At 38.3% G+C, this 13642-nt stretch overlaps 1 protein-coding gene across 1 annotated transcript in view; it reads left to right on the forward strand.

The window, feature by feature from the left end:
- LOC102862673 (amine oxidase [flavin-containing] A-like) overlaps positions 1 to 4462 on the forward strand; it is a 232016-nt gene extending 227554 nt beyond the window's left edge. The window contains exons 11-14 of the mRNA XM_006902403.1: positions 30 to 137; positions 3777 to 3888; positions 4085 to 4147; positions 4316 to 4462. Coding sequence (XP_006902465.1) covers positions 30 to 137; positions 3777 to 3888; positions 4085 to 4147; positions 4316 to 4462 — 430 coding nt within the window. The remainder of the gene's footprint in view (positions 1 to 29; positions 138 to 3776; positions 3889 to 4084; positions 4148 to 4315) is intronic.
- The last annotated feature ends 9180 nt before the right edge of the window (positions 4463 to 13642 follow it).

The following is a 13642-nucleotide window of genomic DNA, read 5'->3' on the forward strand; positions in this document are numbered from 1 at the left end:
CTTCCCGGGTCTCTTCCGGGTCCCTCTAGCGGTGTTCCCCAGTCTGGCGGCGGCGTTCCCCCGGTCTGGCAGGCGGCCGCGTGCGTTTCCCCTGGTCTGGCAGGCGGCCGCGTGCGTTTCCCCCAGCGGGCGGCGGGGTGCGTTCCCCTGGCGTTCCCCGGTCTGGCGGCCTCGCCCTCGCGCTGCGTCGCCCTCTCACTGAGGATCTTTATGTCATTTTCCATTGACCCTCTACTTTACCAAGCATGCTGTCCTTCTTCAGAGACTGATCCCTCCTGATATATGCCCAAAATACACGAAATTAATTCTCACCGTCCTTGTTACTAAAGAACGTTCTAACTGCACTTTCTCCAAGACAAGTTTCTTCATTCTTTGGGCAGTCAGTATTCTTTGCCAACATCACAATTCAGATATATGTTTTTCTTCAGTTTTCCTTATTCATTCCTCAGCTGTTATAAGCATATGTTGTTGTTGTTATGTATCATCAAGTCACCTCAACTCATAGCAACTCTGTGCACAATAGCTGTTAACCAGAGCCAGTCTCAAGCATCCCCAGCATACCTGTTCCCATAGCCCAAGTTACTGTGTCAATCCGTCTCATCCAGGGTCTTCCTCTCCCACATTGTCCCTCCATCATTCCAAGCATGATGTCCTTCTCTAAGGACTGGTCCCTTCTGGCAACACACCCAAAGTACGTGAGACAGAGCTTCAAAATTCTTGCCTCCAATGAGCAGCTTGGTTTCACCTTTTCCAGGACAGACATGTTGTTTAGAAATCCATGTCTTGGTCAGTAATCTCCTCCTGTACCACAACTCAAAGGCATTAATTCTTCTATCATTCTTAGTCATTGTTCAGTTTTCTGATGCATAGCAAGTAATTGAGAAGACCATGCCCTAGATCAGGCACACCTTAGTCTCTAGACTGACATCATTGGTCTTCAACACTCTGGAGAGATCCCTGACAGCAGATTACCGAATGCAACTTGTCTTCTGATTTATTGACTCCTGGAGCTAAGAGTATTAATTGTGGAACTAAACAACTTGAAATTGTTAACAATCTCAATCTGTTCTCTATATGTCATGGTGCTGCCATTTGGTCCAGTGGTGAGAATCTTTGGGGTTTTGATGTTGAGCTTCAATCCATATTGGAGATTGTAGACAATTGAAAATACCATTGGATTGGATTGGTTGTTTTGATCCTCAAAATGATATCTTTGTATTTTAATACTTTAAAGAGGCATTTGCACAGCAGGAGATTGTCCATCTTTCTCCTACCTTTAGAACTACTGGTGAATTTCAGCCACCATAGAGGTATAACCTTTGTACCAGAGCTCTCATAAAATATAGGTCTAGCAGTGTTTTTCACTATCAGAAAAACATAGAAACAGCCCAACCATCCAACCACAACTGAATGGAATGAGAAATTGTTATACATTCACACAGTGGAATACAAAATGACACTCAGAAAACAATTATTTTGAAAAATACTACATAACTTAAGAGACAATGGAGAACATTATGCTGAGTGAACTCATTTTCATAAGGACAAATATTACATAAGACTATTATTATATAAACATCTATGGGGGTCCAAGAGGAGAAGGTGTGGGAGCAGAAGCGGGGGATTTCCATTCTATTTATTACAAAATTTTTGCCTTTACTTATATTGTAATATGTTGTTGTGTTGATTGCAATCGAGTCAAACACGACTCATAGTGACCCTATGAACAAAAGGTCTGAAGCCTTTCTGTAATCATCATCATTCATCAAAGTTCATACAATTTCCAGAGACATGTTGTTTAGGATGCCATTCCTGCTTCCAAAAGTACAACTATTGAAGTGTAAAACCAAACCCACGGCTGCCTAGTTGATTCTTACTCATGGTGAACTTCCATAGTTTCTAAGGCTGTCAATCACCACGGGAGGAGACTGACTTGTGGTGATTTTCAGAGGCAGTTAATCATAGGGGAGGGGAATACACATCTTTCTCCTGCGAAGCAGCTAGTGGATTCAAACAACATGCTGTCTGGATTGCAGAGCAGCTTCTTACCACTAGGCCACCAGAGCTCTCTTTTGGAGGTAGATTTTCATTGAAACATAAAGTCTAAGACTTGAGTGATTTATTCCATAAAAAAGGAAGTAGCTAAAAAATACCACAATTTTTTTTTGCCTAGAATTTTCTTGACTCTGAATGTATTTCTTGACTGCAACTCTATATCAATATGTTGCAACTAAAAAATTGGTCTAGGTAAAATAGCATATGAGGCTTTAAATTAAACTGCTGTCAAATCAGAATTTACTCATTGCTGGCCCTCCATTGAATTTCCAAGGCTATAAATCTCAGAGGACCAGTTTCCCTGTCTTTATCCTGAGAGGCAGCAGGTGGAAATGAACTACCAGAGTGATAGAGCTTTTGAGTTAGCATCACAACTCCCTTTAGACTTTGCCACCAAGCTTCCTATATGAGGTTTAGGATTCCTGAACTTGAAAAAGGTGGAATAGGATTTAGGTGAAGGCATTTGGGATGAGTTGTGTTACTTGGCATATTTCATAAATGTGACTGCAGATATGACAAGCCAAGAAGGTAGGAGGGAACACCTGCCCACTCAGCCCAGTTCATCCTTAGTTCTCTTTGTCAAAGCATCTTTAGAAAAAGAAAGGCAATTCTGTTCACACCCAGTCCCCAAATATGTTTCTAGAAACTAAAACATGTGAAAGTTGAACAATGAATAGGAACGATGAAGAAAAATTCATGCCTATGAACTGTAGTGTTGGCAAAAGAATATTGAATATGCCATGTAATGTCAAAGGAAGAAACAAATCTGTCCTTGAAGAAGTGATGCTAGAATGCTCCATAGTAACAGTTCCTAGTAAAAGATCTGCTTGGAAAAATATAGGGAGAACAGAAGAGACAAGAATCTTCCACAATATGGATTGGCATAGTGTCCGCAACAGAGGGCTTAAGCACAGCAGAGATTATGAAGATGGAGTAGGATCAAGTGAGCAGAATCCAGCAAGCTGCATCAGGCAGGATTTCTGTTGTACATAAGATTACTGTAAATTTGATTTAACTCAATGCACTTAACAGAAAAAGAAATATAGAGAATATTTTCAAAGAGACAGAAGCATATTATCTCTCACATCTCCACTACCAGAAACGACAGTTAATCTCTCTTGTATCCCCATTTCCACTAAAGTACTCTTGGCCCTGTGAGGGTCAGCAGGGCTCAGGTCTGCAATCCAGTGTTATAAAGAATATCCCTGCTGTTGAGACAAGCATGGCACATTATAGGAAGCAGAATGAATCATATATGACTACGAGGTTGGCACTGGATAGAATGACATTTAGGGCTCTTGGCTCTTGTACATAGGGTTGCTATGAGTCACAAGCGACTCGATGGCACATAACAACAACAAAATATATAGCGCATATCTGATTCTAGGTTCAGTGCATGTGTGTGCTTCTATTACAATTTTGGCTAACTTGGAATGGAGGAGGAGAAAGGGGAATCAATCTCACTTTTAGTGATTGATCTGACAACCAGATTCCTTCTGACTTGTATGTTCCGATTCTTGGGTGCAAACCCAGGAAACTGAAAATACATTTTCACCTTTGGCTAAACTTTTGTATGGTTGGTTTTAGTTTGTTTGTTATTAAGAAAAACCCAAACAATCTGAGCTTTCTACTGTTTTGTGTGGTAAACTGTGGTAGTGATTGATTCATTTATCTCAGCACCTTCTCAGCGAACTCATTGTCACTTGTTTGTTCTTTTTAAGAGTGATTCGCCAGCCAGTGGATAGGATTTACTTTGCTGGTACTGAGACAGCCACACACTGGAGCGGCTACATGGAAGGAGCAGTAGAGGCTGGGGAAAGGGCAGCTAGAGAGGTAACGGAAAAGCTGAGACTCTGTTCCTTCTGAGGAGTCACAGCACACTACTAATGTCTGGACTTCCTAGTTCTTGGCTTTGGATTCTGTCTGCTTATCTGCCCCTCAACCTTGGGATTTTTCTATGTCTAGCAGAGCCCTGAATCTGTTTCAATGATAGAACTTCATTTCATAATACTATGATCACTTTTTTCAGGTCTTGAATGCTTTGGGAAAGGTGGCCAAGAGAGACATCTGGGTGCATGAACCAGAATCAAAGGTAAGATACTCCATTTAAAACTCCCATTTCATCTCTCATCTACAAGACTGTGATTTAATTGTAAGTTCAGCTATCCACGGAATATATGTACTTAGTTCTATAAATATACCTTGTTCCTCCTTGCCAGTGCAAGAGATTTATTCTAATTCTTTATGTTCTTTCATGTAGGATGTACCATCTATGGAAATAACCCATTCCTTTTGGGAGAGGAACTTGCCTTCAGTGACAGGTCTGCTGAAGATTATGGGGTTTTCAACATCAATAACTGTCCTGTGGTTTGTGGTGCACAAATTCAAGATGTTAAATCGACTCTGAAGCTTTAAACTCATGCTACTCTTTTCCTGCTTTGTCAAAAGGAAACTAATGGCAAATCAAAGGCTATTCACTGAATCTTCCTAAAATACACTAGATTTAACCCATCAGATTGATTTCCATCAATGTTAAAATGAAAACAATCAAGCCAAATGCAACACCTAATTCATCTGTAAGATCAATTTACATCTTGTCTGTGTCGGTTAATGTGTTTTAATTGAGAGAATAAAGTAGTGTGAGCAACCTCTTCGTTTCACGAAGTTGAAGTGTTCATCAGAAACTATTTCTTTTTCTCTTTCCAAAAACTATTCCTGTGCCATGTTTTTGTCACTTTTAATTTAAAATATTTAGTGATTTCAGAAGCTAAGCATTAAAACTCTCACTGGGATTGCTGAGTAAGTTTAAAGACTTAGCCTGTAAATGTGCTTTCCATAGTCCTTAGGGAATGATCAATTAGAAATGTGTAGAGCCTGATGGCTTAGAGCATCTTGGGATGAAATCACTCTAAATGGTCCATGAGAGTGTGTGTGTGTGTGTGTGTGTGTGTGTGTGTGTGAGAGAGAGAGAGAGAGAGAGAGAGAGAGAGGTGTAGACCTTCAGACCAACAGGAAGACATCTTGTAGGCTGCTGACCCAGGAATCTCTTTACCAGTTCTAATTTCTGTAGACAACCAGTCTTAGCATCATTTTATTTATATGTTTTCTTCTTTTGCTCATTAAAGTGTTTACTAAGTTAGTATGCTATGTCTTTAGGTAGCTCCCAAGATGAACAGAGTCCCCAGGAAGCCTCTTCAACTTGCCCCCTACTCCAGAAAACCTCCCTATGTTGCAGCCAATATATTTTCTTACTCCTAGAAAGTGACAAGATAGCAGCTCCCTGTCCATGATAACATTCTATTGCACATCAAAAAAGTTTTATTGTCCTTTGTTTAGGTAGGCCCTAGCTATCTGAAGGCCCCTGGTGACATATATTATTTTTTTCATTTCCAGTGGTCATCCTTCTATGTTTACCCATTTTCAGTATTTTCTTTCATATCCATTATATTTCCCAGTACTTCTTAAGCTATCTTCCTATTTTTATTTAATAGAAATTAATAACTGCCAGAAGAAACTAGTGAAGCAGTAACCTTCTCAAAAGCCTGAAATTAAGCCACTGGACCCTAGTATGAGGACTTAAGGTCTTGCAAAGCACTGCCTCTCCTAAGAGCAAAGAGCAGTGTTTTCAGTTAACGTAAGCGTTTGGGCAAAATCTTGAATACGTTCCAGTACATAATGAGTTGCTATAGTACCAAAGTGTTTTGAGAAATCTCTTTCCTAATCCTTCATTTGTTTCTATTTACTTACTGATTAACTCAGTACTGACATACCTTCTGAAAAATGCTGACGTAATTGACTGAACTGGCAAAAGTTTTAACAGTAATCAAGTTCTTAACATGTTTAGGTCTTAAATGTTGAGGAGATTCTGAGTATGTGACTAACCATGTTCTCAAACTTTTGTTAAATTACAGATTTGGTATTAACATTAATTCCAGTCAAGATGTGCCTAGAAATGAAATTGGAGTGGAGAACTCTTATAATAATATGGGGTTATATTGTATGAAAATGTTATAGGATTTTTTTTAAACCAGAGAAATTAAAGTCAGTTTAAGAAACTAGTAGGACATAGCCTGTTAAAACATCCACTTCACAGTTCTTAACACTGAGTTTACCTCACTCCACAACAAGGTCAAGAAATATACGCTAACTTTTTAATAACTTTTTTTCATAACAATTAAGGTGTCATACTACACTGAAAAAAAAATAAAGTCTGTGAACTGTGTTTAGTTTTGTGAACTTGGTGCCTATCATACTGCCTGAAATTTGTTCCAGTGTTACATGTAGGTGTGTATATAGAGTTTTGCCATTAAAGGAAGAGTCTGATTTTATGGTATTTGTTAACAAAATGTGTTACCATCTTGATTCAGTCCCAACTCTTCTGTTCTGTGGATGATTCAAAGGTTAAGTGGCCTTTTTTCTTAGACCATGAGGACACAGTGAAGGATAGACTCCAAAATTCTAAAAGTTTGGTTTGATTTACACAAGTTACTGAGGTTTCCTGGGAAGTGATAAAATGATAGTTTCTGCCTAACAGCTGCAGAAGATCTGGATTCTGATTCAGGTTTTCTCACCTAATTAGCTACTAAGGAATACCACTTTTATTCTCTGCCTCACATTCTTTGTCTGCAAATAGAGCAGTTTGTCCTAGATAACTTCCAAGATTCATTTTATGGTAGCATTATGTGATTTATGAATTTGGTTGCCAGTACCGTCTACTTTCTTCTTTGGCTTCCACTGAAACTGTCCACATGGGTGTCCCTCTTGGTATTTGATATACCATTTGTCATCCTGTATTACAGTAAAACAGAACTCAGTCACCTCAGTACAGCAAACTGACAGTTAAATGCTATACTTAGAAAACTATAATGCACTTGTTCAAAGTAAAATAAGCAGCAGTACACAAGTCACCACCGTGTGCCTGAGTACAGCAAACTGGCAGATAAGTACTATAGTCCAAAATAAGGTGGAAATTAGAGTCCTGCAGAGCAACAATGTCTGGAGACTAAGGTGTGTCTGGTCCAACTAATGATATTCACAATTACTTGTTATGCATCAGAAAGCTGGTCAATGAATAAGGATGATAGAAGAAAAATCAATGCCTTAGAGTTGTGGTTCTGGAGAAGAGTATTTAACATACCAAGGACTGCCAAGGGAACATATAGATCTGTCCTGGAGAGGGTGAAATCAGGCTGGTCATTTGAAGCAAGGATTTTGAAGTTCCATCTCACATACTTTAGGCACGTGGCCAGGAGGGACCGGTCCTTGGAAGGACAGCACAGTAAAGGAAGACCCCAGACAAGATGGATTGACAGAGTAATTAGGGTAATGGAGAAAGGTGTGAGATAGGCTCAGGATAGGACAGGATTCAGAGCTATTATACATAGGGTTGTGATGAGTCATAAGTGGCTCAATGGCACATAATAACAACATCTTTAATATCTTGCGCAAATAAAATCTTATGGAAAATTATGCAAAGATGCCTGGAACAAGTTCATTGACAAGGAGCTGCCAGAAAATCAAGCTGGATTTAGAAGAGGCAAGAAGAACAGAAAGATATAGCATTGCTGATGTCAGAAGGATCTTGGCTGAAAGCAGAGACTACCAGAACGTTATTCATTTATGTTTATTAACTATGCAAAGGCATTTCACTCTGTGATCATAATAAATTATTGATAGCATTGTGGAGAATGGGAATTCTATAATACTGAATTGTGCTCATGTGAAACCATATGTAGATCAAGAAGCAGTCATTTAAAAAGAACAGGGAAATACTGCTTGGTGTAAAATCAGGAAATGTGTACCTCAAGATAGTATCCATATCTATTCTGTTTATATGCTGAACAAATTATTCAAGAAGCTGAACTATATATGAGGAAGAACATGAGCAAGCTATAAAACAAGCAAGGGTACAAATATCATAAAACATGCATGCAATGGGAAATAAAGAGCTAAGTGTCTCGTCTGATATAACACCGCGGAGGCTACAGGGCACACTGAGATGGCTAACCCAGGCTGTGTGCAGATCATACCACCCCACAATTATATTTCAGTCAAAAGACGTGATGTTTTAAGAAAATCTGCTGTTAAGAACATCTCTAAAGTTTAATATACTATTCATAGGGTCATTATGAGTCTGAGTCAAATTGACAGGTGCCTAACAACAGTTGTTTGGTTTTGCCTACTGGTATAACAAAGGCCTTTTGTAGACTTGGCACTTGTATATTCTGGTTGATTACTTATCTTAAGTTGTGTTATTTAGAATCAGACTTCGAGATACAGAGTTTGGGCAAAAATTTGTTAGAAATGTTGTTAGATGCCATAGAGTGATCCTGTGAACGACAGTTCTGAACCCTGGCCATTCTCATAATCTCCGGCATACTTGAGCCCATTGTTGTAGTCACTATGTAAATTTGTCTCATTGAAGGTCTTACTTTCTTTTGCTGATCCTCCATCTTTTCAAGCATGATGTCATTTTCCAAGAAATACTCCCTTCTACAACATGCCCAAATTATGTGAGACAAAACCTTGATATCCTCACCTCTAAGGAGCACCCTGGACACACTTTATCCAAAATGTATCTGTTGTTCTTTTGGCAGTCCATGGATTATTCAATACTCTTCTCTAACATCATAGCTCAAAGGCATCAATTTTTCTTCTGTCAACCTTATTCCGTTTCAGCTCACAGATATATATTTAGTGATTGAAAAGACCTTGGCTTGAATCAGAAATACCCTGGTCTTTAAAGTGACATCATTGCTCCTTAGCATCTTAGAGAGGTTCTCATTAACAGATTTACCCAATGTACTACTTCTTTCGATATCTTCATTGCTGCAACCACAGGTGTTGATTGTGGATTCAAATAAGATGAAATAATTGACAACTTCAATCTTGTCTCGATCTGTCATGATGTTTGCCCAGTATTGAGGATTTTTGTCTTAATGTTGATATGTAATCCGCACTGAAAGTTGTTGTCTTTGATCTTGTGCTGCAAGTGTTTCAAGTCCTCTTTAGTTTTGCAAAGGAAGGTTGTGTCATCTGCATAATGCAGTTTGGTGATGAGTCTTCCTTTGATACAGGCAGATGCCATAACTGTTCTTCATAAAGCCCAGCCTCTTGAATTATTTGCTTAGTATACAAATTGAATAGGTATTCAGAAAAGGTACAACCTTGACACATATCTTTCCTGATTTTAAAGCATTGAGTGTTGCCTTGTTCTGTCTGTAATTATTTTTTCTTTGTTTAGGTTTCTCATGAGCACAAATAAGTATTCTGGGATTTTCAGTCTTTTCAATGTTAGCCATAATTTGTTATTATCTACACAATAAAATGCCTTTGCATAATCAAGAAAGAAAAATAGACATCCTTCTGGTATTCTTTGCTTTCAGCCAAAATCCATCTAATATCAGCAGTGATATCTCTGGTGTCATGGTGTTTTCTAAACCCACCTTGAACTTCTGGCAGGTCTCTGTCAACGTACTATTCTAACCAATTTTTTGGTGTGTGATCTTCACCAATATTTTGCTTGCATGGATCATTAATCATATCGTTTGATAGTTTCCACATTCTGTTGTATCACCTTACTTGGGAATGGGAACAAACATTGTTCTCTTCCAGTTTGTTGGCCAGATAGCTGCACTACTGGAAAAGAAACCTATGGAAGTGGTGGAAAAGGTAGGCTTATGCAGGAGAAAACTTGATTTGTTGTATGCAATTGCTACTGAACCCCCAGTAGCTCCTAATGGGAGGCTGAAAGGACCTTTCAGAGTAGTCTTCCACCGAGGCAAAATGATCTGGTGTCTGTATTCCTTCATCAGCCATCTTCTGAGGGGGAATATCACCTTGAACAAGCCAGGTCCCTTTGACCATGAGCATTTCATAATGACAAAGTGAGGATCTGAACCAGGAAAATAAGCTGAGAAATCTAGGCCACCACAGTAGCCACTCTGCTCCAGGTAATATGAAAGTTGCCTTGCCACATAAATGATTCTATGGACTTGGACTTTGGTTTTATGGATGAGATGAACTTCTAAACCGTATTAGAGGCAAGGTTACATTTCTGCACTATTCTTTATAGGGAATAAAAAAACTCAGTTGGAAGTCATTTTAGAAACAATTCAACGGACTTCACAAGAAACTCAATTTACATCGAGAATTTGCAAATAATATAAAATCCAATATCTTCAAGGAGCATTAGGGTGCAGTAGAGGATCTGGCTGACTGGACTAGTACGATCTTATGAACAACATTTATATTCAAAAGTAATTTTTTAAATTATTGAAAAATTAAAAAACACTTAAAGACTTTGCCCATATACCTAAAATATTGCTATTTTTAAAATTATTTTTTATTTTATATTGGTTTGCATAAAAAATTAATATACATTGTGTTTCATTTATATACACTGTGTTTCACATATTCCTTCATTCACATTGTGTTTCATATGATAATTCCCATAATTGTGTTGTATAAAATTAATTACCATTAAAATCTCCAGGATACTGCAAAGGCAGTATTTAAGCAATAAACAGAGACATTAAAATGGAAGGGAAAAAAGTAATAGTTTATTTAACCCATAATCTTGAACAAATAGGAAAATAATAGGGAAAAATCCAACAACCTCTAAAAGAAAGGAAATTATAAAAATTAGGGCAGAAATAAGTGAAATAGAACACAGAGAAACAATTGTAGCTGACATTAAGACCAAAAGTTTGAAAGGGTAAAAAAATTGACAAACCACTAACAAAGCTAACAAAGGAAAAAGAAAAAAGAGATGCAGATAATCTGAATAAGAGATGAAAGTAATGATGTCACAATAGAGCCAACTGGAAGAAAAAGGTTAACAATAGAATATTATTTAAAAAACACCACAAAACTATATCAAACAAATATGAGAATCAAGAGGAAATGGAGAAATACTTGGAAACTTACAACCTACTCAAACTGATGCAGACTGAAGTAGAACATTTGAACAGATCAATAGCAAAAGAAGAAATTGAACAGTACATAGAACAACTTTCAATTAACAAAAGCCTTGCACCAGATGGTTTTACTAGTGAATTTTATCGAACATTCAGAGACGTGTCACCAATTCTGCATAAAGTGTTTAAGGAAGTAGAAAAAGATGGAATACTCCCAGATATCTACTCTATATATACAGCAAATATATTCCTGATACCAAAGTCAGGTAAAGACAACACAAAAATAGAAAATGTAGGTCAATATCTCTCATGAACACAGATGCCAAAAAAATCCTGGCCAATAGAATCCAACAGTACATTAAAAAATAATAATTCATCATAACCAAGTGGGATTCATAGCAGGTGTGCAAAGATGGTTCAATATAAGAAAAACTGTAATTCATCACATCCACAAAACAAAGAACAAGAACCACATGATAATTCTACAATAATTGTTTTATACAATATTTATCCTTGTGTGACTGAGTTAGTTCACTCAGCATAATGCTCTCCAGTCCCATCCAAGTTAGGTAATAATTTACAAAATCATTGCTCCTGCATGCTGCATAGTATTCCATTGTGTGAATGTACCATAATTTCTCAATCCATTCGTTTGTGGTTGGATGTTTGAGCTGTTTCCATGTTCTTGAAATTGTGAATAATGCTGCTATGAACATTGGTGTACAAATTTCCATTTATGCCTTAGTTTTAATTTTCTCAGAATATATTCCAAGTAATGGAATAGCTGGATCATATGGAATTTGTATGTTCAGATTTTCGAGGAAGCGCCAAACTGCCTTCCAGAATGGTTGTATCATTTTACAATCCCACCAACAGTGTATAAGAGTTTCTTTCTTGGCACATCCTCTCCAGCATTTATTGCTTGCTTCCCTGCTAAACTTTGCCACTGTTACTGGATTAAGATTCAAGAGGAGTGGGAGAGGATGGAAGCAGAGGGATGAGGATGGGCAGGGGGAAGGGAGGATTAATCATGGGGTTATACAATTTGATGGGGGGGTGAGGGAAATTGAAAGAATCTGTTCCTGAAAACAATGTATTCAAATTTTGTAAATAGACTAGTATAAAATTAAAAACAATTACAAACAGAAAAAAAGAAAAGGGGAAAGATCCAGTGTAGAAAAAAATGTGTAAGAATTTTGTAAGCAAACCGTAGAAAATAAAAACTTTATTTTAATAAAAAACAACACATGATCATATCAATTGATGTACAAAAGGCCTTTGACAAAATACAACAGCTCTTCCTGATTAAAACACTCAACAGAATAGGAATATAGTGGAAATATAGTGGAAAGCACAAATGCAAAAACTCAAGGTCTCTAAACTGCACTAAGTTAAGTTTGTGTGTAGTATGAGATGTAGAACCTGCTCCAGTTTTCTGCAGGTAACAGGCTAGTTTCGCCAGCACCGTTTGTTGAAAAGATTGTCATTTCCCCATTTGATAGGCTTTGTTTCCTTGTGGAACACCAACTGACTGTAGGTAGATGGGTTAATTTCTGGGTTCCTGATTCTATTCCATTGGTCTATGTGTCTGTCATTGTACAAGTACCATGATGTTTTCGTTATTATAGCTGTGTAGTAGGTTTTGAGATTGGGGAGACCTCTCACTTCATTCTTGGTTTTCAGAAGTGCTTCTTTCCAAATAAACTTGCCAATTTTCTTTTCTATCTCTTTGAAAAAGGAATTTTGTATCTGTATTGGGATTGTTGTGATCCATAGTAAAATGTCTTTGTATAGTCAATGAAACACAGACATTCCTCTGGCACTCTCTGCTTTCAGCTAAGATCCATTTAACATTGGCTATAATGTCTCTAGGGCAAAGCCTCTTCTAAACCCAGCCTGAAAATTCAGCAGTTCTCTTTTGATATACTGTTCCAGTAATTTTTGGATAATCTTCAGCAGGATCTTGCTTGCATGTGACATTAATGATACTGTTTTGATGATTTCCATACTCTCTTGGATAGCCATATTTTGGAATGTGATTTTCTTCCCCTAAGTTTACCAGGTAGCTTTTTCTCCAGATTTCTTGGCACAACCTGGTGAGCACATCTAGGACAGCATCTGTTTGTTGAAATATGTTAATTGAAATGTCATCAATTTCCGGGGCCTTGTTGTTTACCAATTCCTTCAGAGCAACTTGAACTTCCTCCTTCATCACCTTCATTGGCCCTTGATCATATATTGTTATATGAAATTCTTCTATAATAGCAATTCTTTTTAGTATAGTGACTGTGTACTCCTTCCATCTTCTTTTGATGCTTCCTGGGTTATTTAACATTCTTCCCATAGCATCCTTAAGTATTAGAATTTGAGGCTTGAATTTGTTTTTCATTTTCTCCAGCTTAAGAAATGCTGAGGTACCGGAGGGCGGCGTGTGTGAGCGGTCTCCCAGCCCGGCCTGCTCCCGGCTCCGGGGCCTCCGGCCTGGGCCCCGCCGGACCCGGGGCTGTGGGGAGGCCGGCCGGGCCGGGAGCGCGCCGTGGACACCCCGGCCTTAGTTTCACTTTTTGCTTTTGCTCCACTGCGGAGGGAAGGCAGGATGGGAGTGCCGACAAGATGGCAGACGGGGAGCTGAACGTGGATAGTCTCATCACCCGATTGCTGGAGGAACT

This window comes from Elephantulus edwardii, unplaced genomic scaffold, assembly GCF_000299155.1.
Source record: "Elephantulus edwardii isolate Elephantulus edwardi_28Jun2011 unplaced genomic scaffold, EleEdw1.0 scaffold00407, whole genome shotgun sequence".
Taxonomy (NCBI): domain Eukaryota; kingdom Metazoa; phylum Chordata; class Mammalia; order Macroscelidea; family Macroscelididae; genus Elephantulus; species Elephantulus edwardii.